Raw genomic sequence first — 27,719 nt, 5'->3', positions numbered from 1 at the left:
TTCATGCTCTGTCTCTCTCTGTCCCAAAAATAAATAAACGTTGAAAAAAAAAAATTTAAAAAAAAAAAAAAATAAATAAATAAATTTCAGACCAAGTGGGGTGATATGGAGAAATCTACATTAACGCATAAACGGGGCACCTGGGTGGCTCAGTCAGTTGAGCATCCGACTGTTGGTTTCAGTTCAGGTCATGATCTCACGGTTCATGGGTTCGAGCCCTATGTCAGGGTCTGTGCTGACAGCGGAGAGCCTGCTTGCGATTCTCTCTCTCTGTCCTGCCCCCACTCATGCTCTCTCTCTCTCTCTCTCTCAAAATAAATAAATAAACTTTAAAAAAAAAGTATAATTCTTTCTACCTTTGAGAAATGTGCTGAATCATAAATGGTGTGGGAGAGGAAAGCTGAAAGCCGGGCAATAATACAACAGAAGTGTCTGCCAAGGTTCTCTTTTTGCCGCATCTGCTGGGAGAATGAAGACTGTTCTCAGCAATGAGACTGTCAACATTCCAGAAAGTGTTGACATCACTCTGAAGGGGTGCACTGTTACCGTGAAGGACCCCAGAGGAACACTGTGGAGGACTTTCAGTCACATCAATGTAGAACTCGTAGTCCTTGAAAAGATAAAGGAGAGGCTCTGAATTGATAAATGGCAGAGATAATGGAAAGGAACTGGCTACCGCCCACGTTATCTGCAGTCATATACAGAACATGCTTGGGGGCGTTACACCGGGCTTCCGTTACAAGATGAGGTCTGTATACACTCATTTCTCCATCAATGTTGTTATTCAAGAGAATGGTTCTCTTATTGAAATCCAAAATTTCTTGGGCAAAAAATACACCCATGGGGTTCGGATGAGGCCTGGCATTACTTTTTTAGTATCTCAATCCCAGAAAGGTGAGTTAATTCTTGAAGGAAATGACATTGAACTTGTATCAAATTCAGCTGCTTTGATTCTGCAGGTCACAAGAGTTAAAAACAAGGATATCAGGAGGTTTTTGGATGGTATCTGTTTCTGAAAAGGGAACAGTTCAGCAGGCTGATGAATGAAAGCTAAGTTGCCCAGCTACAGAAACAGCAAGATGCCAGATGATTCCTCAGACTTATTTGTGGTATTTTAAAGATACAATAAAAGCTGCGTATTGATTGGTGGGGGGGAGAGAGAAATGTCTAACAGCAGCAGATTAACGAGAACAAGATCGGTGATCTGGAAGATAGGTTGGTAAAAGTATCCAGACTTGAGGAGAGAAAAATATGGAAAAAATTGAGGGTCGCTAGGGTGGCTCAGTCAACTGAGTATCCGACTCTTGAATTTGGCTCAGCTCATGGTCCCAGGGTCATGGGATAGAGACCTGCATCGGGCTCTGCGCTGAGTATGAAGCCTACTTGAGATTCTCAATCTCTCTCTCCCTCTGCTCCTTTCCCCCACCTTACGTGCTCTAAAATAAAAAAATAAAAATTAAAAAAAAGATGTTAAAAATATTTTTCAAATATCTGTAGATACTGTTTTGATGAATAAGTTCCAATTAATATAAAATGATGTTAATTTCTGACCTCATATTAGCTTTTTGTTACTGTATATTTTCTCAGTCATTGGTTATTAATTTTACAATTTTTTAAAATATGTTTTACTTATTCTTTTTGAGAGAGAGAGAGAGGCAGAGTGTGAGTGGGGAGGGGCAGAGAGAGAGGGAGACACAGAATTTGAAGCAGGCTTCATTCAGGCTCTGAGCTGTCGACACAGAACCCAACGCGGGGCTTGAGCTCATAAACTGCGAGATCATGACTGAACCGAAGTTGGACACTCAATCCACTGAGCCGGAAACTGAGACCCAAAGAAGTAAAATGACTGACCAGGTGTCACACCCAGTCACTGACTGAGTTGGGATTAGAACCCAGGCTTATTTCCCACCCCAAGGATCTTTCCTCTGTATCACCTACTTTTGGCTAAACTGTAGTAAGTCTCAATCTCCCTTATGTGGCCTTGCATTAACATTGTAGTTTCCTTGCCTATAAGACCAAAATTTGGACGGGACAGTCCCTTCCAGTCTGATATTCTGTGAATTTATAAACCCCCGGAGACTGGGGGGGAAATTCTTATTTATCTTTGAGGCCCCACAACCTAACACATAGTATTTAATAAAGCTTGTTAACAAATAAGTGAATGAATGAATGGGTGATGAGGGAGGGAGGGCAACTATTATATCCTTTGGACACCTGGGAGTTTACATGATGCCTTCATGGTTACATTGCCAGGAAGCAGGATCAGTGTCTGAACACGCCGTAGAAAATCTGGATCCTGAAAAGGCCAGAGAGAGCAATTCTCTTTCACAACGCAGTGGAGGCAGGCTGTCAGCCCATGACCGCCGCTGCAGAATTTAAAGAAAATTGTCATTGTGCGAGCTGGGCATGGTAGGATCAACCTAAAAATATATACCTGTACAACGTGAGAGAAAGCCAAGGTCAGAAGGACACGCGTGCAGCGTGGTACCAAATACAGCTGGCAGAGTGGCCTCTTCAGGTTGTCTCTCGTCAAAGACAGGACACACAGGTACAGGGTCCTGGCCACACTGTGGTGTGCCATTGGTCACGTGCTCCCATGATAAATCACAAGAAGAAGATCCCCTGGCAACCAAACAGGCTCCAAGGACATCCACACACAATCCTCAGTCTACTCTTTTTTTTTTTTTTTTAACGTTTATTTATTTTTGGGACAGAGAGAGACAGAGCATGAACGGGGGAGGGGCAGAGAGGGAGACACAGAATCCGAAACAGGCTCCAGGCTCTGAGCTTCAGCCCAGAGCCCGACGCGGGGCTCGAACTCACGGACCGCGAGATCGTGACCTGAGCCGAAGTCGGTTGCCCAACCGACTGAGCCACCCAGGCGCCCCATTCCTCAGTCTACTCTTGAAATAGCTTCGGAAGCATCCTGATGAGGAACGGCTTTTCATTCATGCTGCACTTCTTACCCAACGTGCGGCTCCACAGGCCTCCCATGCAGCAGAAGCTGTAACAGCTAATCCTATTCTGCTGGCAACTCAAGCCCCTGCCTAGGCCATGACTTCTCTCTCTCTCTCTCTTTTTTTTTTTTTTTTTTGGAAAGGTTTTATTTTTAAATAATCTCCACACCCAACATGGGCTTCGAACTTACAACCCGGAGATCAAGAGTCGTATGCTCCGCTGCCTGAGCCAGCTGCGTGCCCCAGGACTTCTTAATTTAGTATAAGCCAAGGCAAACCTACCACCAGTACTGCCCTTCCCACAAGGCGGAATGTGAGGCAAAGCACAGGGCCTCTTCACGTCATGGCCCTCAATATGCAATTTGTGCCACCCTGGCTGGACTCGCGCAGACAGCTGAAACTGGGGGGAGAAAGTTTCACAGACCTAGAAATGGGGGTGTAATGAAGCAGCACAAGCAAAATGGTCAGAGCAAAATGGTCAAAATCAGGTATCAAAAGCTGGCTTCAGGCAGAGACAACGGCACACAATGTGTGCTCCTAGATTGGAAAAACAATTGTTATGAAGTACATTATTTTTTTCATAAACATTTTATCCGCCTGAGCATCCCATGGGTTTTTTTAAAAGATTTTATTTTTGAGTAATCTCTATACCCACCGTGAGACTCGAACTTAGAACCCCAAGATCAAGAGTCGCAGTTTCCACTGACTGAGCCAGCCAGGCGCCACTGCGCATCCTGCGTTAAAATTTTTTTTTCACATTTATTTATTTATTTTTGAGAGACAGAGAGAGATAGAGCACAAGCGGGGCATGGGCAGAGAGAGAAGGAGACACAGAATCCGAAGCAGGCTCCAGGCTCCGAGCTGTCAGCACAGAGCCTGAAGCGGGGCTCGAACCCACAAACGGCGAGATCGTGACCTGAGCCAAAGTCGGATGCCCAACTGACTGAGCCACCCAGGTGCCCCAGCATCCTGCATTTAAAAAGCTGAAGGGTAGGGGCACCTGGGTGGCTCACAATGAGTTAAGTGTCCGACTCTTGATTTTGGCTCAGGTCATGATCTCATGGTTCATGAGTTTGAGCCCTGCATTGGGTTCCATGCTGATAGCAAAGAGTCTGCTTAAGATTTTCTCTCTCCTTCTCTCTCTGCACCTCCTCCACTATCACTCGCTCTCTCTCTCAAACAAAAGAGAAATAAAAACTGAAGTATAATTAACAGTGTTATATTAATTTCAGGTGTAAAACATGATTCAACAATTCTATACATTACACTGTGCTCACAGGTAAGTACAGTCAGTCATTGTCACCAAACATTTTTACAGTCTTATTGGCTATATTCCTTATGCTGCACTTTTTACCTCTGTGACTTATTTATTTTGTAACCGGATTTTTGTATGTCTTAATCCCCTTTATCTATTTCACCCATCCCCCCACCTGTGAGGCACATTATTCAGACAACCGGAGAAATTTGAGTCTGGACTATATGTTAGATAGCAATACTACAACAGTTAAATTTTCCGAATTTGTTCATTTTACTGTGATTATCTAAGCATGTCTCTGTACTTAAGAGATTGATCTAGGGGGGTACTTAGGGATATAGCAGTGGTTCTCTATAGATAGACATGAAGTCCAGGGGTCAGAATTAGAAACAAAAACCAGAAGCTCCCTCTCACACACTGCCCCCCAACCCACATCCATATGGGTGCATTTGATGTTTCCAGAAAATATGCATGCTAGAGACCTGGAAATGGAATTAGAACAAAAGGCTGAATTCTGGGCTGCTCTGGCTATCTGCTTGCCCACGCCACGCATCTACGTGCAGGGATGGACACTCACTTTGCTACGTCATCTGTGATAGAAACAGCTCCACTTCTTCCTTGTTAATCTGCATACCTTTTCTTCAACAGCTTTATTGAAATATAATTCATATACTGTACAATTCACCCATTTAAAGTATATAATTCATGGGGCACCTGGGTAAGCTCAGTTGGGTAAGCATCCGACTTCAGCTCAGGTCATGATCTCATGGTTTGTGAGTTCAAGCCCCATGTCAAGCTCTGTGCTGACAGCTCAGGGCCTGGAGCCTGCTTCAGACTTTATCTCCCTCTCTCTCTGCCCCTCCTCTGCTCATGCTCTGTCTCTGTCTCTCTCTTTCAAAAATAAATAAACATTGGGGCGCCTGGGTGGCTCAGTCGGTTAAGCAGCCAACTTCAGCTCAGGTCATGATCTTGCAGTCCGTGAGTTCGAGCCCCGCGTTGGGCTCTGTGCTGACAGCTCAGACCCTGAAGCCTGTTTCAGATTCTGTGTCTCCCTCTCTCTGACCCTCCCCCGTTCATGCTCTGTCTCTCTCTGTCTCAAAAATAAATAAACGTTAAAAAAAAATTTAACAAAAATAAACACTAAAAAAATACTAAAGTATATAATTCAGAGCACCTGGTTGGCTCAGTTGGTTGAGTGTCTGGCTTTGGCTCAGGTCACCATCTCACGGTTCATGAGTTCGAGCCCCACATCAGGCTCACTGCTGTCAGTGCCATGCCTTCAACAGATCCTCTGTCCCCTTCTTCTTCTGTCCCTCCCCTCCCTCTCAAAAATAAACATTAAAAAAATAAAGTATACGATTCAATGGTTTTCAATATATTCACAGACATGTGCAACCATTACCTCAAAAGGAACACTGTACCCTTAGCTCTCAGCCCGTACCTCTCATCCTCCCAGCCCTAAGCACCATCAGTTGACTTTCTATCTCTGGACATTTCATATGAATAGAATCCTATTACATGTGGTCTTTTGTGACTGTCTTCTTTCACTTCCCATAATGCTTTCAAGGGTCATCCAAGGTGTAGCATGTACTGGTATTTCAGTCCTTTTTATTTCATGGCCGAATAATGTTCCATTGTGAGGACAGAACATATTTTGTTTGTCCACTCATCAGCTGGGGGGCATTTGGGTTGTTATGAATAATGCTAATACAAACATTCACGTATAAGTTTTTGTGTGGACATACGTTTTCATTTCTTTCGGGTATATACTTAGGAGTTGAATTGCTGGGTCATACAGTAACCTTATATTTAATCATTTGAGACCCTGCCAAACCATTTTCTGAAATGACTCTAGCATTTTCTTCCTACCATTAGTGTAGGAGGGTTCTAATTTGTCCACATCTTCACCAACACTTGTAATTTTTTGTCCTAGCCAGCTTGTGAGCAGGGGGTAGTATATCTCACTCTGGTTTTGATTTTTATTTCCCGGATAACTAATGATGTCAAACATCTTTTCATGTGGTTATTTGGGCAACTGTACATCCTCACTGGAGACATGTCTATTCAAATACCTTACCCATTTTTTTAATCGGATTTTTTTGCCTTTTATTATTATTTTTTAAGTCAATTTATTTATTGTGAGAGAGAGAGAGAAAGAGAGAGAGAGAGAGAGGGGAAGCATGGGGGAGTGGCGGAGAGTGAGGGAGAGAGAGAAAATCTCAACTAGGCTCTGCATTGTCAGGGCAGAGCCCAACGAGGGGCTCTATCCCACGAACTGTGAGATCATGACCTGAGCTGAAGTCAAGAGTCAGATGCCCAACCGACCAAGTCACCCAGGCATCCCGCCTTTTATTATTGAGTTGTAAGTTTTTACAGATTCTGGATACAAGTACCTTATCAGATATGGGATGTGCAAGTATTTATTTCCCCCCAGTCTGCAGATTGTCTAGTCACTTAAAAAAAAAAATTTAAGTAATCTCTACACCCAACATGGGCTGAAACTTACAACCCTGATATCAAGAGTCGCATGCTCCACCCACCGAGCCAGCCAAACACCCATATTTACTTTCTTAATGGTATCTTTTGAAAGGCAAAATTTTTTTTTGAAGATCCAATATTTTTAATTTATTATTTTATTTTAGATAGAGAGGGGGAGAGAGAGCATTAGTGGCAGAGAGAGGCAGAGGCAGAGGGAAAGAGGGAATCTATTTTTTTTAGACCCTCATCATCTTTTTTTTTTCTTCATCATCTTCTTGTAACATAAGTTCTTATACAAAATACACTGAGAGTTTATTACATTCTGTAGTCTTGATAAAAAGGTAAGCCACAGATGTTTTCACAAAATTGTAATTATATATGCAACTTTTTTTTCTTTTCAGAATCACCTGTTTATTTTTTTTTTCTTCTAAATACAATTTATTGTCAAGTTGGCTAACATACAGTGTATACAGTGTGCTCTTGGTTTTGGGGGGTAGATTCCCATGATTCGTCACTTATAAACAACACCCAGTGCTTATCCCAACAAGCACCCTCCTCAATGCCCATCACCTGTTTCCCACCCCCCACCCCACCAGGGAAAGAGAAAATCTTAAGCAGGCTCTAGACTCAGCCTGGAGCCTGACATGGGGCTTGATCCCTTGACCCTGGGATCATGACCTGAACCAAAATCAAAAATCGGACATTCAATCGACTGAGCCACCCAGGAGCCCCGAAACACAAAAGTTAGCCAGTTTTAGCTATTTCCATGTAGTAAGCTGGGGCAATCATAGGACTCACCTAATTTTTTTCTCTTGTCTTATCAATGAATGTCCTGTGCTTCTTTGTTATTCAGTATCTGAAGACTATTGTTTCTTAATTTTTGTTTGTTTTTCTGTGTAAATCAAGGCAGTCAGTCTGATCACTCTTCTCCACCTGGGCCAAAAGCAGAAATCCACGGTTTTGACCTTCAGAGTTTTAATTACTGTTTGGTTCAAAATATTTTCTAATTCATATTATTATTTGATGCATAGGTTATTTAGAATGTTTTTCTTAAATTCCAAACATAGAACTTTTTGGTTATTTTTTTTATCTAATTGCATTGTGATGAGAGAACATGCTGCATGGGGTTTCTGTGCTTTTGTAGTGGTTGAGATTTCCTTTACTGCCCACTCTTGGGACAATTTTTTTTTTTTTTTTTTTTTTTTTTAAGGTAAGCTCCATGCCCAATCTCCAAGCTTGAACTCATGACCCTGAGATCAGGAGTCACATGCTCTACCAACTAAGCCAGACAGGAGCCCCTGGACAACTGTTGAAATGTTCTGGATACACCTAAAAAGAACATGTATCCCGTGGCAGGTAGGTATAGGATTCTTTGTATGTCCATTGGATCAAGTTTGTAAATTGTGTTGTTTAAATACTCTGTATCCTTGCTAATTTCTTTCTGCCTGTTCTTCAGCTCAGGTCATGATCTCACAGTTCATGAGTTTGAGCCCCACAGCTGGGCTCTGTGCTAACAGCTCAGAGCCTGGAGCCTGCTTCAGATTGTGTGTCTCCCTCTCTTTCTGTCCCTCTCCTGCTCACACTCTGTCTTTCTCTCTCAAAAATAAATAAACATTAACAAAAAAATTAGGGGCACCTGGGTGGCTCAGTCAGTTAAGCATCCGACTTCGGCTCAGGTCATGATCTCCCAGTTTGTGAGTTTAAGCCCCGCATTGGGCTCTGTGCTGACAGCTCAGAGCCTGCTTTGGATGCTGTGTCTCCCTCTCTCTCTGTCCCTCCCCCGCTCGTGCTCTCTCTCTCAAAAATAAACATTAACACACTAAAATAAAAATAATAATACAATTACTGTTTTTATAAAATTATGCTGGTCCTAAGTTTCTTTGATTCTTACAGTGTATATTTTTGCTCTCCTTTTACTTTGAACATTAATTCACAAGCTACTTTTACCAATTAGCTACCGCAGCTAACAATCAGCCCAAAACTCAAAATAAGCTTCAAATAACAATCATTTATTATTTCTCATGATACTATAGGTTGACTTTGTGGGCTTCTGGTCCAGGCCAGGTTGGTTGATCTCTGCTGCCTGCTGGTGGCTTGACGGGGGCTGGACAGTCTAAGAAGGCCTCATTCATATGGCTGGCAGTTGGCAGCCTGCTTGTCTTGGGTGGGGGCAAGGCTCGGCTGGAATCACTTGTTTCTGCTCCATGTAGTTTCTCATCTGCCAACAGTTCAAGCTGCTTTACGTAGTGGTTTCAGAATTCCAGAGCCATAAGAGAGGGCAAGCTCCAACACACAGCTTTTAATCCTCTGCTTCTGTTACATTCGCCATTGTCTCATTGTCTAAAACAAATCACAAGGCCAAGCCAAGAGGTAGAGATACAGACTTCATCTCTGGACGGGAGAAGTAGCAAAGTCACCACACAACGGGTGAGTGCCCAGGGACAGAAGAATTACTGTGGTCATTTCCACAATCAATTCAAGCTGCCTTACCAAAAACACTGGAATTAAGTCAAAAGAAAAATGACAAACTTGGGAAAAATATTTACAGTGCAAATCACAAAAGATTAATTTAGCTAATATACAAGGGGCCCTTATAAATTAAGATAAAGACAAAATCACTATACCTACATGGCTAAATGATATGGACAGTTTTCAAAAAAGGAAATACAAATGTCTTTTGTATATTATATTTCCACATATTTGTGGGAAAGGAGTGGGAAATTTTTAAGGTCATTTAGGTAACCTTTAAAAAAACTGATTGCAGGTGGCTGGGTGGCTCATTTGGTTAAGCGTCTGACTTCAGTTCAGGTCATGATCTCACCCCTTGTGAGTTTGAGCCCTGCATCGGGCTCTGTGCTGACAGCTCAGACCAGGGAACTTGTTTCAGATTTTATGTCTCCCTCTCTCTCTAACCCTCCCCCACTCATGCTGTGTCTCTGTCTCTCACAAATTAATAAACTTTAAAAAAAGAACTGATTGCAAAAACAAAACCCCTCATTGTTTCATTTTCCTCTTTTTTAAAAATTAAACTGGTTGCTGGGGTGCCTGGGTGGCTCAGTTGGTTGAGTGGTTGACTTCAGCTCAGGTCATGATCTCTCAGTCTGTGGGTTCAAGCCCCGCATCGGGCTCTGTGCTGACAGCTCAGAGCCTGGAGCCTGCTTTGGATTCTGTGACTCCCTCCCTCTCTGCCGCTCCCCTACTTGCGCTCTCTTTTTTTCTCTCAAAAAATGAATAAATATTAAAAGAAAAAAAAAGCCATGACAGAGGATCATACTTTAAAAATAAATAAAATAAATTTAATTAAACTTGTTGCTTCTTAATCACATGGTACAAAATTTTTCAAAGTACAAAAAGGGAAAAATGAAAACTTTCTCCTTCTTTTTCCCTATACCACGTTTGTAACGGCCTTTGATTTTACTTATAAAAGATCTTGCCATGTAGGAATTTTTTAATCCAAATTTTCAAATAATTCTATCATTTCATTTATGGCTCCTGGACTTGGGTCCTCTGTTATTGACTCTATGATTATTTAAAAGTCAAAACATTAAAGCTTTTCCCTGATTTCTCTTACTGTCTTTTTTTTTTTTTTTTTTTTTTTTTTAACATTTAAATCTTTGATCCTTGGGATTATCCTGACATAAGGCATGAAATAAGGATAAAGCACCATGGGTTGAATTATCTGTCTCTTTACTACTGATTTAAAAGGTCATCTCTTTCAACTAAATTCCTGCATATATTAACATCTGGAGGTAGGCAGGTGATTGATCAGAAGGAAGGCAGCAAAACCCTAGAGGGAGGGCTGGGGAGAAACGTAAGTTGAGTTACAGAACTCTTCACTTAGTTGGCCTCACAAGTGACTGCATGACAACTGTCATAATGTTCACCAAAGAGACCCACCGAGGGACACTTAACTGTCAGCAACATAGAAAACCCACAACAGTTTGTAATATGAAAACTGTGTATTTGGGCACAGAAATGCAATACACAACCAGAAACCACTGTTCCATCAACAGTGACATTATTATACAGGTGTTAAATTATTAAGGCATAGGAGAGGAAACAATTCTTTCAAGTCCTATTCAATTTACTTTGTTAGGGACGATGAAGCTTACTGGACTCTGGTCACAGTTCCATCATATCTACTTTCTTTGTAAGCTCAGCTTCAATGGTATCCTAAAGGAAGAAAGAACCACCATAAATTCTATAAATAAGGACATAAAACAGGTCCTCTAACTTCTAGTGTTATTTAAAATAAGGGAAGCAAAAAAGAAAAACATTAAAACAGAAATTTTTAAAAATACCATTATAAATATTAAATATGTGTTTAGACATTCCTTGCTTTTACCTCGCCCCCCTCATTCCCACACCCTAAAAGTTTTCTGACCCCTGATTCTAGTTAACATCTCAAGGGGGAAAAACCCTCTAGAGAGATGAATCAGTGTATCAGTATAAAGACACACGAACACATTTTTCTGACCTCTGCTGCTTGACCAATGCATTTCCTCAACATCTCTCACGTCACCTCTTTTCTTGTCTCGTTGACACTTTCTCATTACTTCTCACCTGGTCTAAATACACCAACCGTTTCTGCAGTTTTCTTTCTCCTTCTTCTAATCCACCCTATATACTGATTCCAGAATAATCTTCCTAAAAACTGGCCTAATCAAAAAGCATAGCTCTGATCACATTTCATTTCTCTCTAGCTTAGAAAGTTAAGAAACACACAGCAATGTTCAGTGGTCCCATACAGCCTCCAAGTTCAACTCCCTTTATATTTAAGGTCCTTTATATCATAAACCAATTGACCTTCTTTAGTCCTATTGTCCACTGCATACCCCTAAACAGCTGGGCCGCATCACTTGTCAAAGCTTGGAAAAGTCCTCCGTTTTCTAGCTCATACACCTTTGTTAATTCATTTGCTTAGAATATTCTGTCTTGGGACACCTGGGTGGCTTAACTGGTTAAACATCCGAGTCTTGATTTAAGCTTGGGTCACAAACTCACGGTTTGTGAGATCGAGCCCTGGGTCGCCGTTAGCACAGAGCCTGCTTGGGATTCTCTCTCTCCCTCTTTCTGCCCCTCCCCTGCTTGCTCTGTCTCTCTCTCTCAAAATAAACAAATAAATTAAAAAAAAAAAAAAGGAATATTCTGTCTTGCAACCCCCCTTTTCCAATTAGGAAAATCTATGCGAAAATGTAAAAGACATAAAAGGTCATTATATATTTTTTATGCAAAGAAACACATACACATATCCAAAAAAGTATTAAAAAACACATGGTAATGACACACAACAGCTTTGAGACCGTGGTTTACCTTGGAATAGGAAGGAAAGAAGGGTGGAGGGAGCTGTAGCCATATCAGTGTTTTTTCACTTATTTTTAAAAAATAGGAAGGAAAAAAACTGGAACTACTTACTAGTTCCCGCTTTGCTTCTTCAATTTTCACTTCAGCAAGCGACGGATTCTTTTAAAGAAAAATAAAACAAGGAAAGATTATGTTGCTTCAACTAGGACTCAAGGAGAAAAAGTGCAACAATCTTTTTCAAAAGGCAAAACACCTTACAGAGTGTATCCAGTGCACACACAACACTGAAACTCAGCGGAGACTTGAAAGCCTTAAACATGAACCCAGTATTTTCATGATCAGTTAGTACCCCCGGGGAAAGTTGGCGACGACTTTTTTTAATTCATAAAAATAATTACCGGCATTAAATCTAAATAGGACTCCAATTTTTTCTTCAAAGGTATTGTCTGTCGTTTTAGTTCTGCCAATTTCTGGGGGTGGAAAAAAATCCAAGAGTCACAGAGTGATAGAGATATTCATAACGCAACTAAATATTGCTCATTTCTGAAATAAAACATAATAAATGTTAACATTAAGATATTTTAAATAATATATCAAATTGTATCAATGTGTTAAATGAGGTTCAAAGATATAGCAATAACAAACTCACTTCCAATGGAAACAATCCTTATTAGATGCTTAAAATAGAAAAGTTATACACCCATTTATTAAGAATTAGATCTAAATGGAGCACCTGCTGGCTCTGTTGGTAAAGCATGCAACTATTGATCTCGGGGTTTAAGTTCGAAACCTACAATGGGTGTAGAGATGACTTAAAATGTTTAAAGGGGCACCTGGGTGGCTTAGTTGGTTAAGCGCCTGACTCTTGATTTTGGCTCAGATTATGATCTCACGGTTCCTGAGTTCAAGGCCCATGTCAGGCTCTGTGCTGACAGCATGGAGCCTGCTTGGGATTCTTTCTCTCTTTCTTTCTCTGCCCCTCCCCTGCTCTCTTGCTCTCTCTCTCTCAAAATAAGTATTTTAAAAATTAAAAAGAAATGAAAAATAAATAAAATCTTAAAAAAAAAAGACTAGGATCTAAATATGCTGTCTAGGAAGACAGAATAATGGGATCAAGAGGAATCAGAATGTAAGGGAACAATTAGAATCTCAAATACATACTTATGAATTGTCAACTTTAGATTCCCAAATCAAAGTATAAAAAAAATCTTAAGAATAAATAAGTAATAGGGGCGCCTGGGTGGCGCAGTCGGTTAAGCGTCCGACTTCAGCCAGGTCACGATCTCCCGGTCCGGGAGTTCGAGCCCCGCGTCAGGCTCTGGGCTGATGGCTCAGAGCCTGGAGCCTGTTTCCGATTCTGTGTCTCCCTCTCTCTCTGCCCCTCCCCCGTTCATGCTCTGTCTCTCTCTGTCCCAAAAATAAATAAACGTTGAAAAAAAAAAAAAGAATAAATAAGTAATAATAAAATAAAACAAAGCCCCCTCTTTCTCCCTCTTCCTATCAAAATACATGAAACACTTACACAACCTAAAAACCTAGAATTGCATCCTATATGAGTTTTGGGGCCTGCATTTTTACTGTACATGGAAAGAGAAGAAGAGGACCTACATGGTTAACACATAATCCCTCAATAAATGTATTTTATAAATAAATCAATAATATATAACGGACTCTAGCAAAAAGTTTCTGGCATATAGTAGTAAATAAAGGAAACCAAACAAATGTGAGGATAGATACAGCTAACCACGTAATAAAGGTATAAATACTAGTGAACATAAAGTACAGAGGTAAAGAAAAACAGGTCAATAGTGAATAAAGCTCTCTAAAAAGAAGCAAATGAAAAGGCAGATTGTGTGCTAAAATTCTAAAGAAAGCTAAATTGGGTTAAAATAGGCTCACCTCTGAGAGCGCTACGAGGGACTGGTGAGACAGAGAAGCATCCATGCCTCTGGTGGAAAGTTGCTCCTATGATTACAAAAAAGGGAGTTTAGTGAAAAAAAGTATTTTCAAAGTGACCATCGTGACATATTTTCATCATATAACACAGTAAAGAGAAGCTACAAATCATAGATGAAAGACCACATGCATCTAAGCAGTTCTATGCTGCATGTGGGTCATTTCAAACAGTCACAGATTTGTGACAAGGTGGGTTCAGCACTAAGAGTTGGGGCCCCGGGCTTTGGGGCCTGGCTGCCTGTGTTTGAATCTGGATCCACTGCTAAGCAGCTACGTGACCTTGGGTAAGTGACCTATCTTCTCTGTAGTTCCCTTATCTGTAAAAAAGTAAGCAATATGTCTAGATGTGAGGGTGAAGGCCGACAAGAAGTCTGAAAAGAACTAAATATATTCAGTCCTTTGTACAAACCTCTGCAGCTTTGATTCCAAATCTGAACTCCTCCGACTTTGCTTTTAGGAAATCCATGTTCTGAAGACGATGGTCAACTTTGGCCCTTTCCATAGACAGATGCAACTCTGCCTTCTTTAGATCCCTTTAAAAAGTAAAGTTGAACCCATGGGGGAGGGGAAGGAAAAAAAAAAAGAGGTTAGAGTGGAAGACAGCCAAAGCATAAGAGACTCTTAAAAACTGAGAACAAACTGAGGGTTGGTGGGGGTGGGAGGGAGGGGAGGGTGGGTGATGGGTATTGAGGAGAGCACCTTTTGGGATGAGCGCTGGGTGTTGTATGGAAACCAATTTGACAATAAACTTCATATATTGAAAAAAAAAAGTAGAGTTGAAAACATTTTCTTCTCCTCAGTGGAATTATTATTAAAAAAATACTCTGGATTAGCCAAAAGTAGACAACATACTTGCTACTTTCTACCATAGATTTTATATCCCGGACTAGCTACGGTGTATTCTCCCAGGTCATTCTCCACTCCATGTTGCCACCTGGGATTTTTCTCATGGAATACTAAGTAATTTTAAGATTAATCTATGCCAATTATTCTTGGAGAAAGTGAACCTGCTATTTAAAAAAGTGATTTAATATATCCTAAAGCAATTTGAATTATGGAAGTCTCAAAGCCTTCTTTCCTAAATGTGACATGATACAGTGCCTTGCATATACATACTTAATATTTGTTAAATAAATTTACACACCACCAAATTACTTGTGCATATCCACACTCCTGATCTATAGCATCTAATCTCTGGGGCAACCAAATATAATGTGACTTTAGGTTGCACCATGGTTTATAAGTTAAAAAGAAAAATTCGGGGCGCCTGGGTGGCGCAGTCGGTTAAGCCTCCGACTTCAGCCAGGTCACGATCTCGCGGTCCGTGAGTTCGAGCCCCGCGTCAGGCTCTGGGCTGATGGCTCAGAGCCTGGAGCCTGTTTCCGATTCTGTGTCTCCCTCTCTCTCTGCCCCTCCCCCGTTCATGCTCTGTCTCTCTCTGTCCCAAAAATAAATAAACGTTGAAAAAAAAATATTTAAAAAGAAAAATTCACATACATTTTCAAAATTATAAAACCCAGGCTATTTAATTATTTTTAATTTTTTTCTTTCATGCTTATTTATTTTTGAGAGAGAGACAGACAGACAGAGTGTGAGAGGGGAGGGGCAGAGAGAGAGAGGGAAACACAGACTCTGAAGCAGGCTCCAGGCTCCAAGCTGTCAGCACAGAGCCCAATGTGGGGCTCGAACTCACAAACCGTGAGATTGTGACCTGAGCTGAAGATGGACACTTAAATGACTGAGCCACCCAGGCGCCCCAAACCCCAGGCTATTTATAAAAGAGAAAAAATGGTAAGAAAAAGTATGAAGTAAAAGGTGAAAGTCTGTACCCAATCCCTACTTCCACCCAAGTCATTTTTTACTTAGAAAACCATGTATGGACTCCAGTTTCTAATGCGTTGTTTTAAATCCCGTCTACTGTCAAAACTAAATCTGACACTGTCCTGTTACTGCCTGTATAACAAACATCATCACCACTTTCAACTCAGTCACTTACTCTCGTAGACATTTTTCCAACACTAAAGTTGCAGTTAGATTTTTTTCAAGTTTCGCCAATTCAAGCTTGATTTCTTCATTTTTGGATTTGGTACGGAAAAGATCAGACGTCAAATCATTCACTGCGGGGAGAAAACTGAAAAAAGGATCTGGTCACATAAATGGACATTAAGGACAATAATGATAATTATTCCTCATTTCTAACAATGATTTTGTCTTAATGTGGATTCTTCTGTAATCATGCTCTATGAATTTTTTTAATAATTAAAAAAAATTTTAACGTTTATTCATTTTTGAGAGTGCGTACACGCGAGTGGGGGAGGGGCGCAGAGAGACAGAGAGAGAGAGAGAGAATCCAAAGCCTGCTTGACGCTGTCAGCACAAAGCCTGACATGGGGCTCAAGCTCATGAACTGTGAGATCATGACCTGAGCTGAAGTCAGACGCTCAACTGACTGAGCCATGCAGGCGCTCCTCTCTGTATTTTTTTATATGCTATTCCCATTTCCTGGAAAGCTCTTCTTCAGGTAAATTTCAATTCGTCTTTTAAAATTTTTTTTTTTTTTCAACGTTTATTTATTTTTGGGACAGAAAGAGACAGAGCATGAACGGGGGAGGGGCAGAGAGAGAGGGAGACACAGAATCGGAAACAGGCTCCAGGCTCTGAGCCATCAGCCCAGAGCCCGATGCGGGGCTCGAACTCACGGACCGCGAGATCGTGACCTGGCTGAAGTCGGACGCTTAACCGACTGCGCCACCCAGGCGCCCCTCAATTCGTCTTTTAAAATTCAAATAAGATTCACTCAGGTTCTGGAACTCACTACCCCTTTCTCTGTATTACTTATCAACAGGTTGTACATTCTTATACTGTTAAAGGTGTCACTCTATGCCATAGTTTTACATACCCATCTCCCCTATTTGACTGTGAGCAGAGACTGTCCTTGCTGCCAATTATTATCCTATTCATCTCTGCTTCCTCAGAGCAGAGCTATATGCCTAGCGTATAACTGGTATTTGGTGTCTGCTGAATTGACTGAATTCAAGTTTAGGTTTCTTATGTTCTTATACCTGAAACACTACTTCCTGAGAATATATATAAATTCCAAGTTTTATATGGGCAATTAAGTAGAATAGCTATACAGTTCTCTGATTGTAAGTTATAGTGGTAGTCCTAGCTGAGATATGGCCACCAATGGTAATCACATGGACTTTGGGATCAGGCTGGGTTTGAATCCCAAATCTGCCATTTACCAGCTTGGAGAAGTTATTTAATACACCTCTCCTGAGCTTTAGTTTCCTCTTAGGGTTGCTAGAAAGAATAACGTCATTACATAAGTGGAATACCTGTCACAAAGAATAAAGGTCCGTAATCTACTCTACCCAGTAGGGTAGGGACATGACCAAAATTCACTATGCTTAATAAGATAATTTAGATTTTTTTTTAACGTTTATTTATTTTTGAGACAGAGAGAGACAGAGCATGAACGGGGGAGGGTCAGAGAGAGGGAGACACAGAATCTGAAACAGGCTCCAAGCTCTGAGCCGTCAGCACAGAGCCCGACGTGGGGCTCGAACTCACGGACCACAAGATCATGACCTGAGCCGAAGTCGGCCGCTTAACCAACTGAGCCACCCAGGCGCCCCTGAATAAGATAATTTAGGCTACTGCTTTTCTTATTGTTTACGGGGAATAATGTGTCACCTAATTTCTTTCCAAACAAATGTGAGAAGCAACCTTCACAAACCTAATCCTGAAAGAAGAAAACACTAAAATTTAAACAATGCCAGGTTTATCTGAATTAAATACATACATTTACTAGCAATGATAAGAAGGAACTAAGTAAATTCAGTGTTTTGGGATTTATTGTTAATTTCCTATGTAGAATTACCCAGTGAAACAAAAAGTCCTTAGTTGAGACCTTACAGTACATATGATTACAGAAATGAAAACTGTCACAAGAATTACCTAGCTAGTGAGGAATCCTTTGTTTCAAGGACCACTGCACTGTCAACCAAAGCATTCAGGTACCTAGAACCAGCGCCAGACAGATTGGCAGGGGAAAAATTCACACTTTCCATGAGAAGGTCTTGAAGGTGCTTGGCTGAAAAGATATAAGAGTTCTATGGTGACTAAGATGTTTGTTTTACTTTAATTTTTAACAGCTTTAATGACAACTTATCATATACCATATAATCCACTCACCTAAAGTATACAACTCAATAGCTTTTAGTATATTCACAGAGTTGTATACCCATCAATACAATCAATTTTAGAACATTTTCATTGCCCCAAAAAGAAACCCCACCATTTCTTAGTCATCCTATTCCAATTTCCCAACCCATGAAGCCCTAGCAACCACTAATCTACATTCTGTCTTTTCTCATTTCATATTTGGGTATATACCTAGGAGTGGAACTGGTGGTCATATGCTAACGATGTTTTAACCATTTGAGGAATTGCCAGACTGTTTTCCAAAGGGACTGTATGATTTTACATTCCCACTAGAAGTGTATGAGGATTTCAATTTCTCCATATCTTTACCAACAAGGTTTTTTTTGTTTGTTTTACCAACAGTTGTTATTATTTGTCCTTTTTTTTTTTTTTTTTTTTTTTGCATAGTGGTCATTCACAGAACTTAATGGTTACTCAAGACCCGAATATTTTTATTTTTGATTATAGCCCTCCTTATAGGTGTGAAAAGGAATTGTGGTTTTCATTTGCATTTCCCTGATGGCTAATAATGCTGGCTTAATGGTCATTTTTATATTTTCTTGGGAGAGATGTATATTCACATCCCTTTCCCATTTTTACTTGGGTAATATGTCTTTTTATTATTGAGTTGTAAGAGTTCTTTATATATTGTAGATACAGGTCCCTTATCAGATATGATTTACAAATGTTTTCTCCCATTCTGTAGGTTGTTTTCTTCACTTATTTGATGGTGTCCTTTGAGAACAAAAGTTTTAATTTTGATGATGTACAATTTATCTACTCTTTCTTTTGTTGTTTGTGTTTAGGGACTCATAGCTACAAAACCATTGCCAAATTCAAGGTCATAAAGATATACACCACTGTTGTCTTCAGAGTTTTAGGTTTAGCTCTTACATTTAGGTTTTTCATTTATTTTGAGTTAATTCTTACATATGGTATGAGGCAGGATCCAACCTCATTCTTGTACATGTGGATATCCAGTTAGCCCAGCACTGGTCATTGAAAAGGCTATTTTTTTCCTCCACTGAATTGTCTTGTTACCCTTGTCAAAAAATCAAGAGACCAGGGGTGCCTGTCTGGCTTACTTGATGGAGCACGTGACTCTTGATCTTGGGGTTGTGAGTCTGAGACCCATGCTGGGTGTAGAAATTACTTAAAAATAAAATATTAAAAAAAAAAAATCAATAGACCAGGAGTTAAGGCTTCCAGCCTACCAGTGCAAAGAGATCTGCATACCTGCTGTCCAGTGAAAGTGGTGAAAATTGTAAACAAACAAACAAACAAACAAATCCAACCATGTAAAAACACAAACACAAAAACAAAACCAGAACTAAAACACAATGATTTAAAGCCTCTGGAAATGGTCCTAAGAACAAACAGCAAATGAAGAAACATCTATTCAAGAAAATCTATGACAATTCAGTAAGGAAGGTGAGTTTGTGATATGTAAACCAAAACCACTCTCTCCTTCCCTCTCCCAGTTCAGGGAGGCAGAGACTCCACTCCAGACTGTTGTAGTCAAGAAAACAGGGATCCCTCTGCCCCCAGCTCCCAGCCAGAGGGCTTTCTTTCCAGGAGGAATAGGACTTCAGTGTTTCTCATCCTGCCACCAGCTCTCTGTTGCTGAGACTAAGTCCTAGATGAATGTGGATGAGAGGTGTGGGCTCCTCCACCCAGCCACTGTTCTTAGTATCAGGCTCTATCGTGGGTGAGCATCTACCATGCTGAGAATACCAGGGCCCTGAGGGCCCTTGCACCAGCTCATGAGGTGGTGATTTCAGACCAGGAAAGTCAAGTCAAGAGGACCTAAGTCGGCTGTACTCCCCCGTCCACCCAGCACTCAGCATCTACACTAGGGGTGTCACTTGGAGAAAAGCTTGCTATTGTCTCTACCCTCACCTCCAGATCGCTGGCTCAGAGATTTTGTGCAGAGGAAGAAGCAAGCCATAGAAGAGATAATGCCCAGTATCTTCCCAAAGGAACTGATTTCATTTGCAACAGAGCCTGGAGAAGTCCAAGCCTAAGGAGACTCTCGAAAACAATGGAAGTTATAGTAAAAAGCACTTGGGAGAAGAGTCAAACTGCGGGCTAGTTAGCTTACATGGGAGAACCAGAAAATAAGACATCTAGGAGGGGCCATCCTTGGGTCACAACAAATATCAAACACTGCCCTGTAAAACTACTCCTTTAAGGGTGCCAGAATTTGATTGAATTAGCTTGTAGAACAATTTATGTCCCGCAGCATTGCTGAAAACAATAATCAGCTGTCAATTACCAGAATTTTACACCTGGATGTAGTCTATGAAAGAGAGTAAGACAGTCCCTAAAACCACTGACATCCCAGAGTGACTGTGGGAATACTTAAGTCTGTGCCTCCCTGAGGAGCAACATCAGAGGCTTAACACCATCAGGGGTAAATAGACTTCATTAAAAGCAGTCAGTCACTAAGTAAATAAGAAAACAACAATGAAAACAAGCTCTGGGGCGCTGGGGGTGTTGGGAGACTAGTACTCAGAGTTGCTACATTACCTAAAATGTCCAGTTTCCAACAAAAAATATACAGGCATGCAAAACGACAAAGCATGACCCATAGTAAAATGTAAGCAAAAGAAACTGCCTGTCAGAATGACCAGATATTGGATTTGTCAGAAAAAGACTTCAAAACAGCCATAATAAATATGTTCACAGTACTAAAGGAAACCATGATTAAAGAAGTAACAAAAGGTATAAGGACAATGTTGTATCAGATAGAGACTATCAAAAAGAGATAGAAATTATAAATGGAAATTCTAGAGTTGAAGAGTACAATAACTAAAATGAAAAGTTCACTAGAGAAAACAAACAATAGATTTGAAGTAGCAGAATAAATAATAAGTGAACTTTAAGATAAAGTGATAAGGGATTACGGAAGCTGAAGAACAGAGAGGAAAAAAGTGGGCGCACTTGGGTGGCTCAGTTGGTTTAGTGTCTAACTCTTGATTTCAGCTCAAGTCATGATCCCAGGGTTGTAGGATCGAGCCCCACATCGGGCTTGCTGAACAATGGAGCTCTCTCTCTCTCTCTCTTTCCCCTTCTATCCTGCTTGTGTGCTCTCTCTCTCTAAAATAAAATTTTTTTTTAAAGTGAAAAATAAAAGAGCCTCAGAAAAATGAGGAACAACATTAGGCACACCAACATATGTACAATGGTCATACAGAAGAGAAAAAGCAGAAAAAATAGTCAAAGAAATAATGCCTGAAAAGTTCCCATATTTATTGAAAAACAATAATTTACACATTCAAGGAATAACTCAACAAATCCAAGTAGGATAAATGCAGAGAGCTCCACAAACATACATATCAAAGTAAAAATGTTGAAGTAAAAGATAAGGAGACAATCTTGAGACAATCTTGTTCTCACAGCAAAAGAAAAAGGACTTGTTATTTACAAGGAAACCCCAATAAGATTAACAGTTGACTTCTTGGCAGAAACAGTGGAGGCCAGAAAGCAATGGGACAACATAGTGGAAAGTGTTCTAAAAGAAAATCTGTCAACAGAGAATCCTACATCTAGCAAAACTATCTTTCAAAAATGAATGCAAATAAAGACTCCCAGATAGACAAAAACTGAGAGAATTGGTTGCCAGCAGTCTTGACTTATAAGAAATACTAAAGGAAGTTCTGCAGGCTAAAAGCAAGTGACCCCAAACAATAATTCAAATGCACACGAAAACAACAATGAACACCAGGAAAGGTGGCTGGGGAATTATAAAGAGTATAAATGCATATTTTTTTCTCCTGATTTAAAAAGCAATTGTATAACATAATATGCATACAAAGTACTGCTGGGTCATAGAAATGTAATATATATTCTAAAAGCAGTACACCAAAACAAAAAGTCAATTTTGCTGTATGTTAACTTTCTTTTTTTTTTTTTTAATTTTTTTTTTAACGTTTATTTTTGAGACAGAGAGAGAGCATGAACGGGGGAGGGTCAGAGAGAGAGGGAGACACAGAATCTGAAACAGGCTCCAGGCTCTGAGCAGTCAGCACAGAGCCTGACACGGGGCTCGAACTCCGGACCGTGAGATCATGACCTGAGCTGAAGTTGGCCACCTAACCGACTGAGCCACCCAGGTGCCCCGTATGTTAACTTTTAAAAGAAAGCAGGAAAAAAGCCCACACATAGAATTACAATATAAATTGCACTACACTCAAAACATGGAATGTAACACATGCCACACATGTAAGTTAGTTAAATACAGGGCAATTGCAAGTCTCAATTCTTTCCTCTTTTGTATATTCTGACCCATAGGAAGACTTTTATCAATTGTTTTTTAATGTGTGGTTAGTATTATAAAAACAACAGGTTTCCCAAATACACTCTTTCAAGCTACACAGGCGTAGCATACATACTAATAGTGTGACTTGTGCAAGTCTCATAGTTCATGGCTGCCACCTCAGATGTCCCAATGGCTCACTGTAACTAAATCATGGAGACGGGGAAATAGATCAAAAAGATATGTAAGTGAAAAACCACAGGCATCTTGTATGTCAGGCTACGTTTAGCTTCATGTTTTAAGGGTTACTGTTGTGCTATCAGAGTACCAATTGAATTTATATTATAATTAAATGTATTGCTTATTAAGTTGCTGTAACAGAATGGGAGGCAAATCTGGGTAAAATAAAGAAGCAAAACTAACAAGCAGTCTACCTTAAATTAAAGCTTGTATACTTTAGCGTTATATATAAAATGTAGTCATCTCGAGTTATTACCTCATTCAAAACTCTTACTAATCTCACCTTCTGATTCATATTCGCTTGCTTTCTGTTTCAAGTCCTCTATTACCAGGCAGACATCCCTGTCCCGGACTCTGTTGCGTTCTGAAAGGTGATGTAAAATCTCCGTGGTCCGAGGATTCACCTCATATTGCGGAATGGGGTGATCTCCAAATATTTTTTTCAACCACGCAGCAACCTAACCATTAAAAGAAAGGCAAAGATTATAAACCTTGTTTATTGTAAAAGCATGAAGCAAATATTCGAAAGAAGTGATCAGAAGCAAAGAAAATGTGTTGTAGAAATGTTCTATTTATTTCACATTATAATTTGTCTTTACGGAGATAGATACTAGACGTCAGGAGACAAAAGTGAGCAAGCACAAATAAAAAAAAATTACCATAAAACAATCCATATTTTCCTAAAGCTACAAAGCTGTATACGCTAATAATGTGCATCACTCGGATAATTTTAAAGCTCAATATGAAGGTGTTCAAGCTTTCTTATACGTGAAAAGTCTGAAAAAAAAAAAAGAGTTGCCCCCAACAACACACCAAAAGCCCCGCTGTTCTGGGAGGCACCTAGAGTTGGGATGCAGGCCGAGGAATCAGGTCAGGTGTGAAAATCCTACTAGGAAGCAGCGGTGAACGGGGAAGCTTGGCTGTAAGGTGGGTTTGGATTTGGAAGTCGCACTCCAGTCGGCTGAGAGGGATCTCCTACCAGGGGGCTCTTCCACCGCTGTCCAAGCCCGAGTCCCAGCAAGGAGAGGCCCGGGGAAGGAAGGGAAACGCCCTTTCTGGGGGGTGGGGGGGGGGGGGTCTAAGCGGAGTCGGGCTCCCAGATCGCCAAGGCGGACTAAAGACCGATCAGCGGAGCAAGGGGAGGACAAAAGTAAAAATGCTGCGCCCAGGAGATGCGCGGGCGAGGAGTGTGTCGCCAAAGACGCCGTTTCCAGGACGCCGCAAAGCCCGGCTCCCGCCCCATCACCTGCGCCTCTTTCTCTTCCTGTGCTTCCATAGCCGCCGTTCCCTCAACTTCTCGAGAAGCTCCTCACGAGAGAAGTGCCGAGCTCGCTCGGAAGGCCCCGCCCATACACCGTTGGTCCCGCCCCTTCTGGGCCAAGGGTTTTTGGGAGTTGTGGTTTTTTACTAGGACTCTGGGCCTCTGAGTCCTTGGGCCAGGCTGGTGGAAGACTCCAGCACCGGACCCTCTCTTCACTTGCTGCTTCTACGCTCTCTCCGCTCTCCGTGGTATCATTTCCTGGGTGAGGTGTACACCTGTCTAGAACCAGCCTGTTATTTCTTTCTTATATTTTTATTTCCGACTTGAATCATTTGTCTTTAAAAAACAAACAAACAAACCTGCAACTTGTTTTTTCGATAACTGATATTTGTTTCTTCCACACGGAGTGCATTAAGTTAAATGTTTTATTTTTACCTGAGCAATATGAGCCGCAACAATCTTATTCTTATCCCTTAGTTTTCACTCCCAAAGAGCTATCTGTGCTGGAGGCTATTTTAAAACAGTTGCCAGCTGGGGCGCCTGTGTGGCTCAGTCGGTTGAGCTTCAGACTCTTGATTTCAGCTCAGGTCATAATCCCAGGGTGGTGGGATGAGCCCCCACCTTGGGCTCTGCACTGAGTATGGAGCCTGCTTGGGATTCTCTGTCTCCCCCAACCCCCTTTCTTCCCCTCTCTGTCTCTGTCCCTCCCCCACTCATGCAATCTCATCCTCTTTCAAAATAACATTTTTTAAAAAGGAACATAATTTGCTTTAAAAAATAAAACAGTCGGGGCTCCTGGGTGACTCAGTCGGTTAAGTGTCCGACTTCGGCTCAGGTCATGATCTCACAGTCCGTGTGTTAAAGCCCTGCTCAGAGCCTGGAGCCTGCTTTGGATTTTCCTCTCTCTCTGCCCCTCCCCTGCCTATGCTCTGTCTCTCTCTGTGTCTCAAAAATAAAAACATTTAAAAAAATTAAAAAAATAAAACAGTTGACAGGAGCCAACTTCTGACACTGTTGCTGCTGCTCAGCCATTCTTCCATTCATTTCTTGCCTTCCCTAAAATTCTCCATCCAGTAGTTAACAGGAAGAGAGGTTCTCTATATTTACACAGCAATATATAGTTTTCTATGTGTTTTATTTCAGTTTAATTCTTTTTTTTAAATTTTCTTTTTTTTAAATTTTTTTTTTTTCAACGTTTATTGATTTTTTTTGGGACAGAGAGAGAGCATGAACGGGGGAGGGGCAGAGAGAGAGGGAGACACAGAATTGGAAACAGGCTCCAGGCTCTGAGCCATCGCCCAGAGCCCGACGCGGGGCTCGAACTCACGGACCGCGAGATCGTGACCTGGCTGAAGTCGGGCGCTTAACCGACTGCGCCACCCAGGCGCCCCTAAATTTTCTTTTTTAATGTTCATTTAAGTTCAAGAGAGATAGAGCGTGAGCAGGGGAGGGGCAGAGAAAAAGGTAGACACAGATTCTGAAGCAGGCTCCAGGCTCTGAGCTGTCAGCAAAGAGTCCAATGCAGGGCTCAAACCCATGAACCATGAGATCATGACCTGAGCCAAAGTTAGACACTTAGCCAACTGAGCCACTCAGGCATGCCTTTAGTTTCATTTTTACAAGTAGCTGGTAAAAATAGATGAACAAATTTTACCTATTTTCATGTTAAAACACACACACACACACACATACACACACAGATTAAATGAATTGACCAAGATTAGGTAGTAGAAGCTAGAATCTGACCATAATGTTCTGGTTCCGATTGAGTGTTTATCTTTGAAGGCTAGTTAGACCACACTGTTGCCTGCAACCTCCTGTAATATACTGTTACACCAGGAAAGGTAGACCGTGTACTCGACTGCCTGATATATGTGGTTTAAGACCAAATTGTGGAGTAGTCTTACCACTAAATATCTTTCTTCTAAGTCATGTGCATGTTTAAAATGACGAAACCTTTCTTTTCAAAGGAATTTTATTAACTAGTGAATACTATATTGTATGGCTTGTTTATTCTTTTTGTTTTACTCAAATATATCTCTGCTCAGTAACCAAATATCTGGTAAGATGGTACAGCCCCTGAATGGGAAAAAGTTATCTTTATGCCCTTTGTCCACTTTCATCACTACAAATTTCACAAAATAACCCTCCAACTTTGTTGTTTTTACAAACCATTTTTTTTTTCTGTTAGCCTACTATTACCCATGAGGAGAAGGATGCTCACCTTGAAAATAGAGAATTTTAGGGAAAGGGATTGCTGACTGTACATTTACAAGCCATCTTTTAGGAAATGACCCTTTCAACCCAGATATTCACATGCCCTACCCAAATTAAGGTTTTAGGTGTAAACCAGGATTTGGCAAATGAAGCTGAAAGATGCTTCTCAGAACACTTACAAATGAAGGCAATATTAATAGTTTTACTATCACAAAATACCCCATATCTTACCCCCCCAATTCTGTACATATCACAAAAAATCTCAATAAAAATTCTGTATGTGTATGTGTGGGGATAGTTCTGCCCCAATCTTTTTTTTTTTATGTTTGTTTTGAAAAAGAGAGAAATAGAGAAAGTCCAAATAAGCTAGAGCAGAGTGAGAGGAGAGACTCCCAAGCAGGCTCTTCACTGTCAGCACAGAGCTGGATTCCATTAATCATGAGATCATGATCTGAGCCAAAGTCAGACACTCAACGACTGAGTCACTTAAGTGACAGGGCACCCCAGGAGCCCCAGTTCTGTCCCATATTTATATATATATTATAAATTATGTATATAATATATAATATAGTAATATATGTTATATATATACATCTATATGTGTCTAGTGTTTTATAAATAATTAGTGTTTATTTTTGAGAGAGAGACAGAGCACCAGCTGGGGAGGGGCAGAAAGGGAGACACAAATTTGAAGCAGGCTCCAGGCTCCCAGATGTCAGCATGGAGCCTGACACTGGGCTAGAACCCACGAACTATGAGATCATGACCTGAGATCATCACTTGAGCCAAAGTCAGATGCTTAACCCACTGAGCCCCTCAGGCACCCCTGCCCCGATCTTAATGTGTAGATATAGAAAAGTTTTTTTCTTCATTTCCATTGTATCCCAAATTTAAAAGCATAGTCCCTGCTGTCATGAAACTAGTTGCTGGTAGAGGAAACCTTGACTTCTGGTCCAGTCTGTGGTGGGACTTCTGATTCTGGTCCACTCTCAGTAGAATTGGCAACCACTTTTCTTGAATTGTGTTTGTTACCATTAAAAAATTGTTCTAATATACAGTATTTAGATAGAATCTAAAAGAACTGCGATTTTCCAATTTGAGCGCGTACTGGATCACCTAGAATGGTGTGGGTGCCTGTCAAAAATTAAGATGCCTCCAAATTTTCGATTTTAAGATGGTCTGGGGGTGGGGCCAGCGATCTTTGCATTCACCAGTTCGGCTAGCCCAGGGTGATAATTGTTTACTGTTGCTACAGCACCAAGGCTTTAATAGCTGTAGTCTCGGACCTCACCCCCCCCCCCCCCCCCCCCCCCCCCCCCACCATTCAACCTCCTGTCACCTTCAAACCAGCCGCGCCAGGTACAGGGTGACGCCAATACCGTCTCCCTGTCGGAACCGGGCCTGAGCGCCGCATCATAGCAGGTTCCGCTACCCACATGGTCGCCAGGGGCAACCATAAGGTCGACTCAGTAGGCCAAAATAAATGTGTGACGAATGCCTGGACCGAAGCTGGCAAAGGTCTAATCACTCATTTTTAAGTTTAAATCTAAAAATAATATTTAAAAAAAGCAACTCCGCCCCCAGCCC

At 41.0% G+C, this 27,719-nt stretch overlaps 1 protein-coding gene and 1 pseudogene across 6 annotated transcripts; one reads left to right on the top strand and one right to left on the bottom strand.

Annotated features, from left to right (window-relative positions):
- The first annotated feature begins 269 nt into the window (after positions 1–269).
- On the top strand, positions 270–1,047 carry LOC123588358 (annotated as a pseudogene).
- A 6,458-nt stretch (positions 1,048–7,505) lies between these two features.
- HAUS1 (HAUS augmin like complex subunit 1) lies at positions 7,506–27,683 on the bottom strand. Of its 6 annotated transcripts, none has more exons than XM_045459205.1 (10): positions 27,472–27,683; positions 22,938–23,112; positions 17,911–18,046; positions 15,947–16,081; positions 14,360–14,483; positions 13,894–13,959; positions 12,393–12,464; positions 12,106–12,153; positions 10,779–10,863; positions 7,506–7,623 (listed from the first exon to the last, which is right to left on the bottom strand). In XM_045459205.1, exons 1-9 carry the CDS (start codon positions 27,568–27,570, stop codon positions 10,813–10,815), a joined length of 906 nt encoding a protein of 301 aa, XP_045315161.1. In that variant the 5' UTR covers positions 27,571–27,683; the 3' UTR covers positions 7,506–7,623; positions 10,779–10,812. The 6 variants fall into 6 exon arrangements, with proteins under 6 accessions (XP_045315161.1, XP_045315165.1, XP_045315160.1 ...); XM_045459209.1 differs by lacking the exon at positions 27,472–27,683 and adding an exon at positions 23,901–24,021; XM_045459204.1 differs by lacking the exon at positions 7,506–7,623 and adding an exon at positions 8,679–9,030.
- Between the last annotated feature and the right edge of the window lie 36 nt (positions 27,684–27,719).

Source organism: Leopardus geoffroyi, chromosome D3, assembly GCF_018350155.1.
Source record: "Leopardus geoffroyi isolate Oge1 chromosome D3, O.geoffroyi_Oge1_pat1.0, whole genome shotgun sequence".
In the NCBI taxonomy this organism is placed as follows: Eukaryota; Metazoa; Chordata; class Mammalia; order Carnivora; family Felidae; genus Leopardus; species Leopardus geoffroyi.
This window is presented reverse-complemented; position numbering and strand designations above follow the sequence as displayed.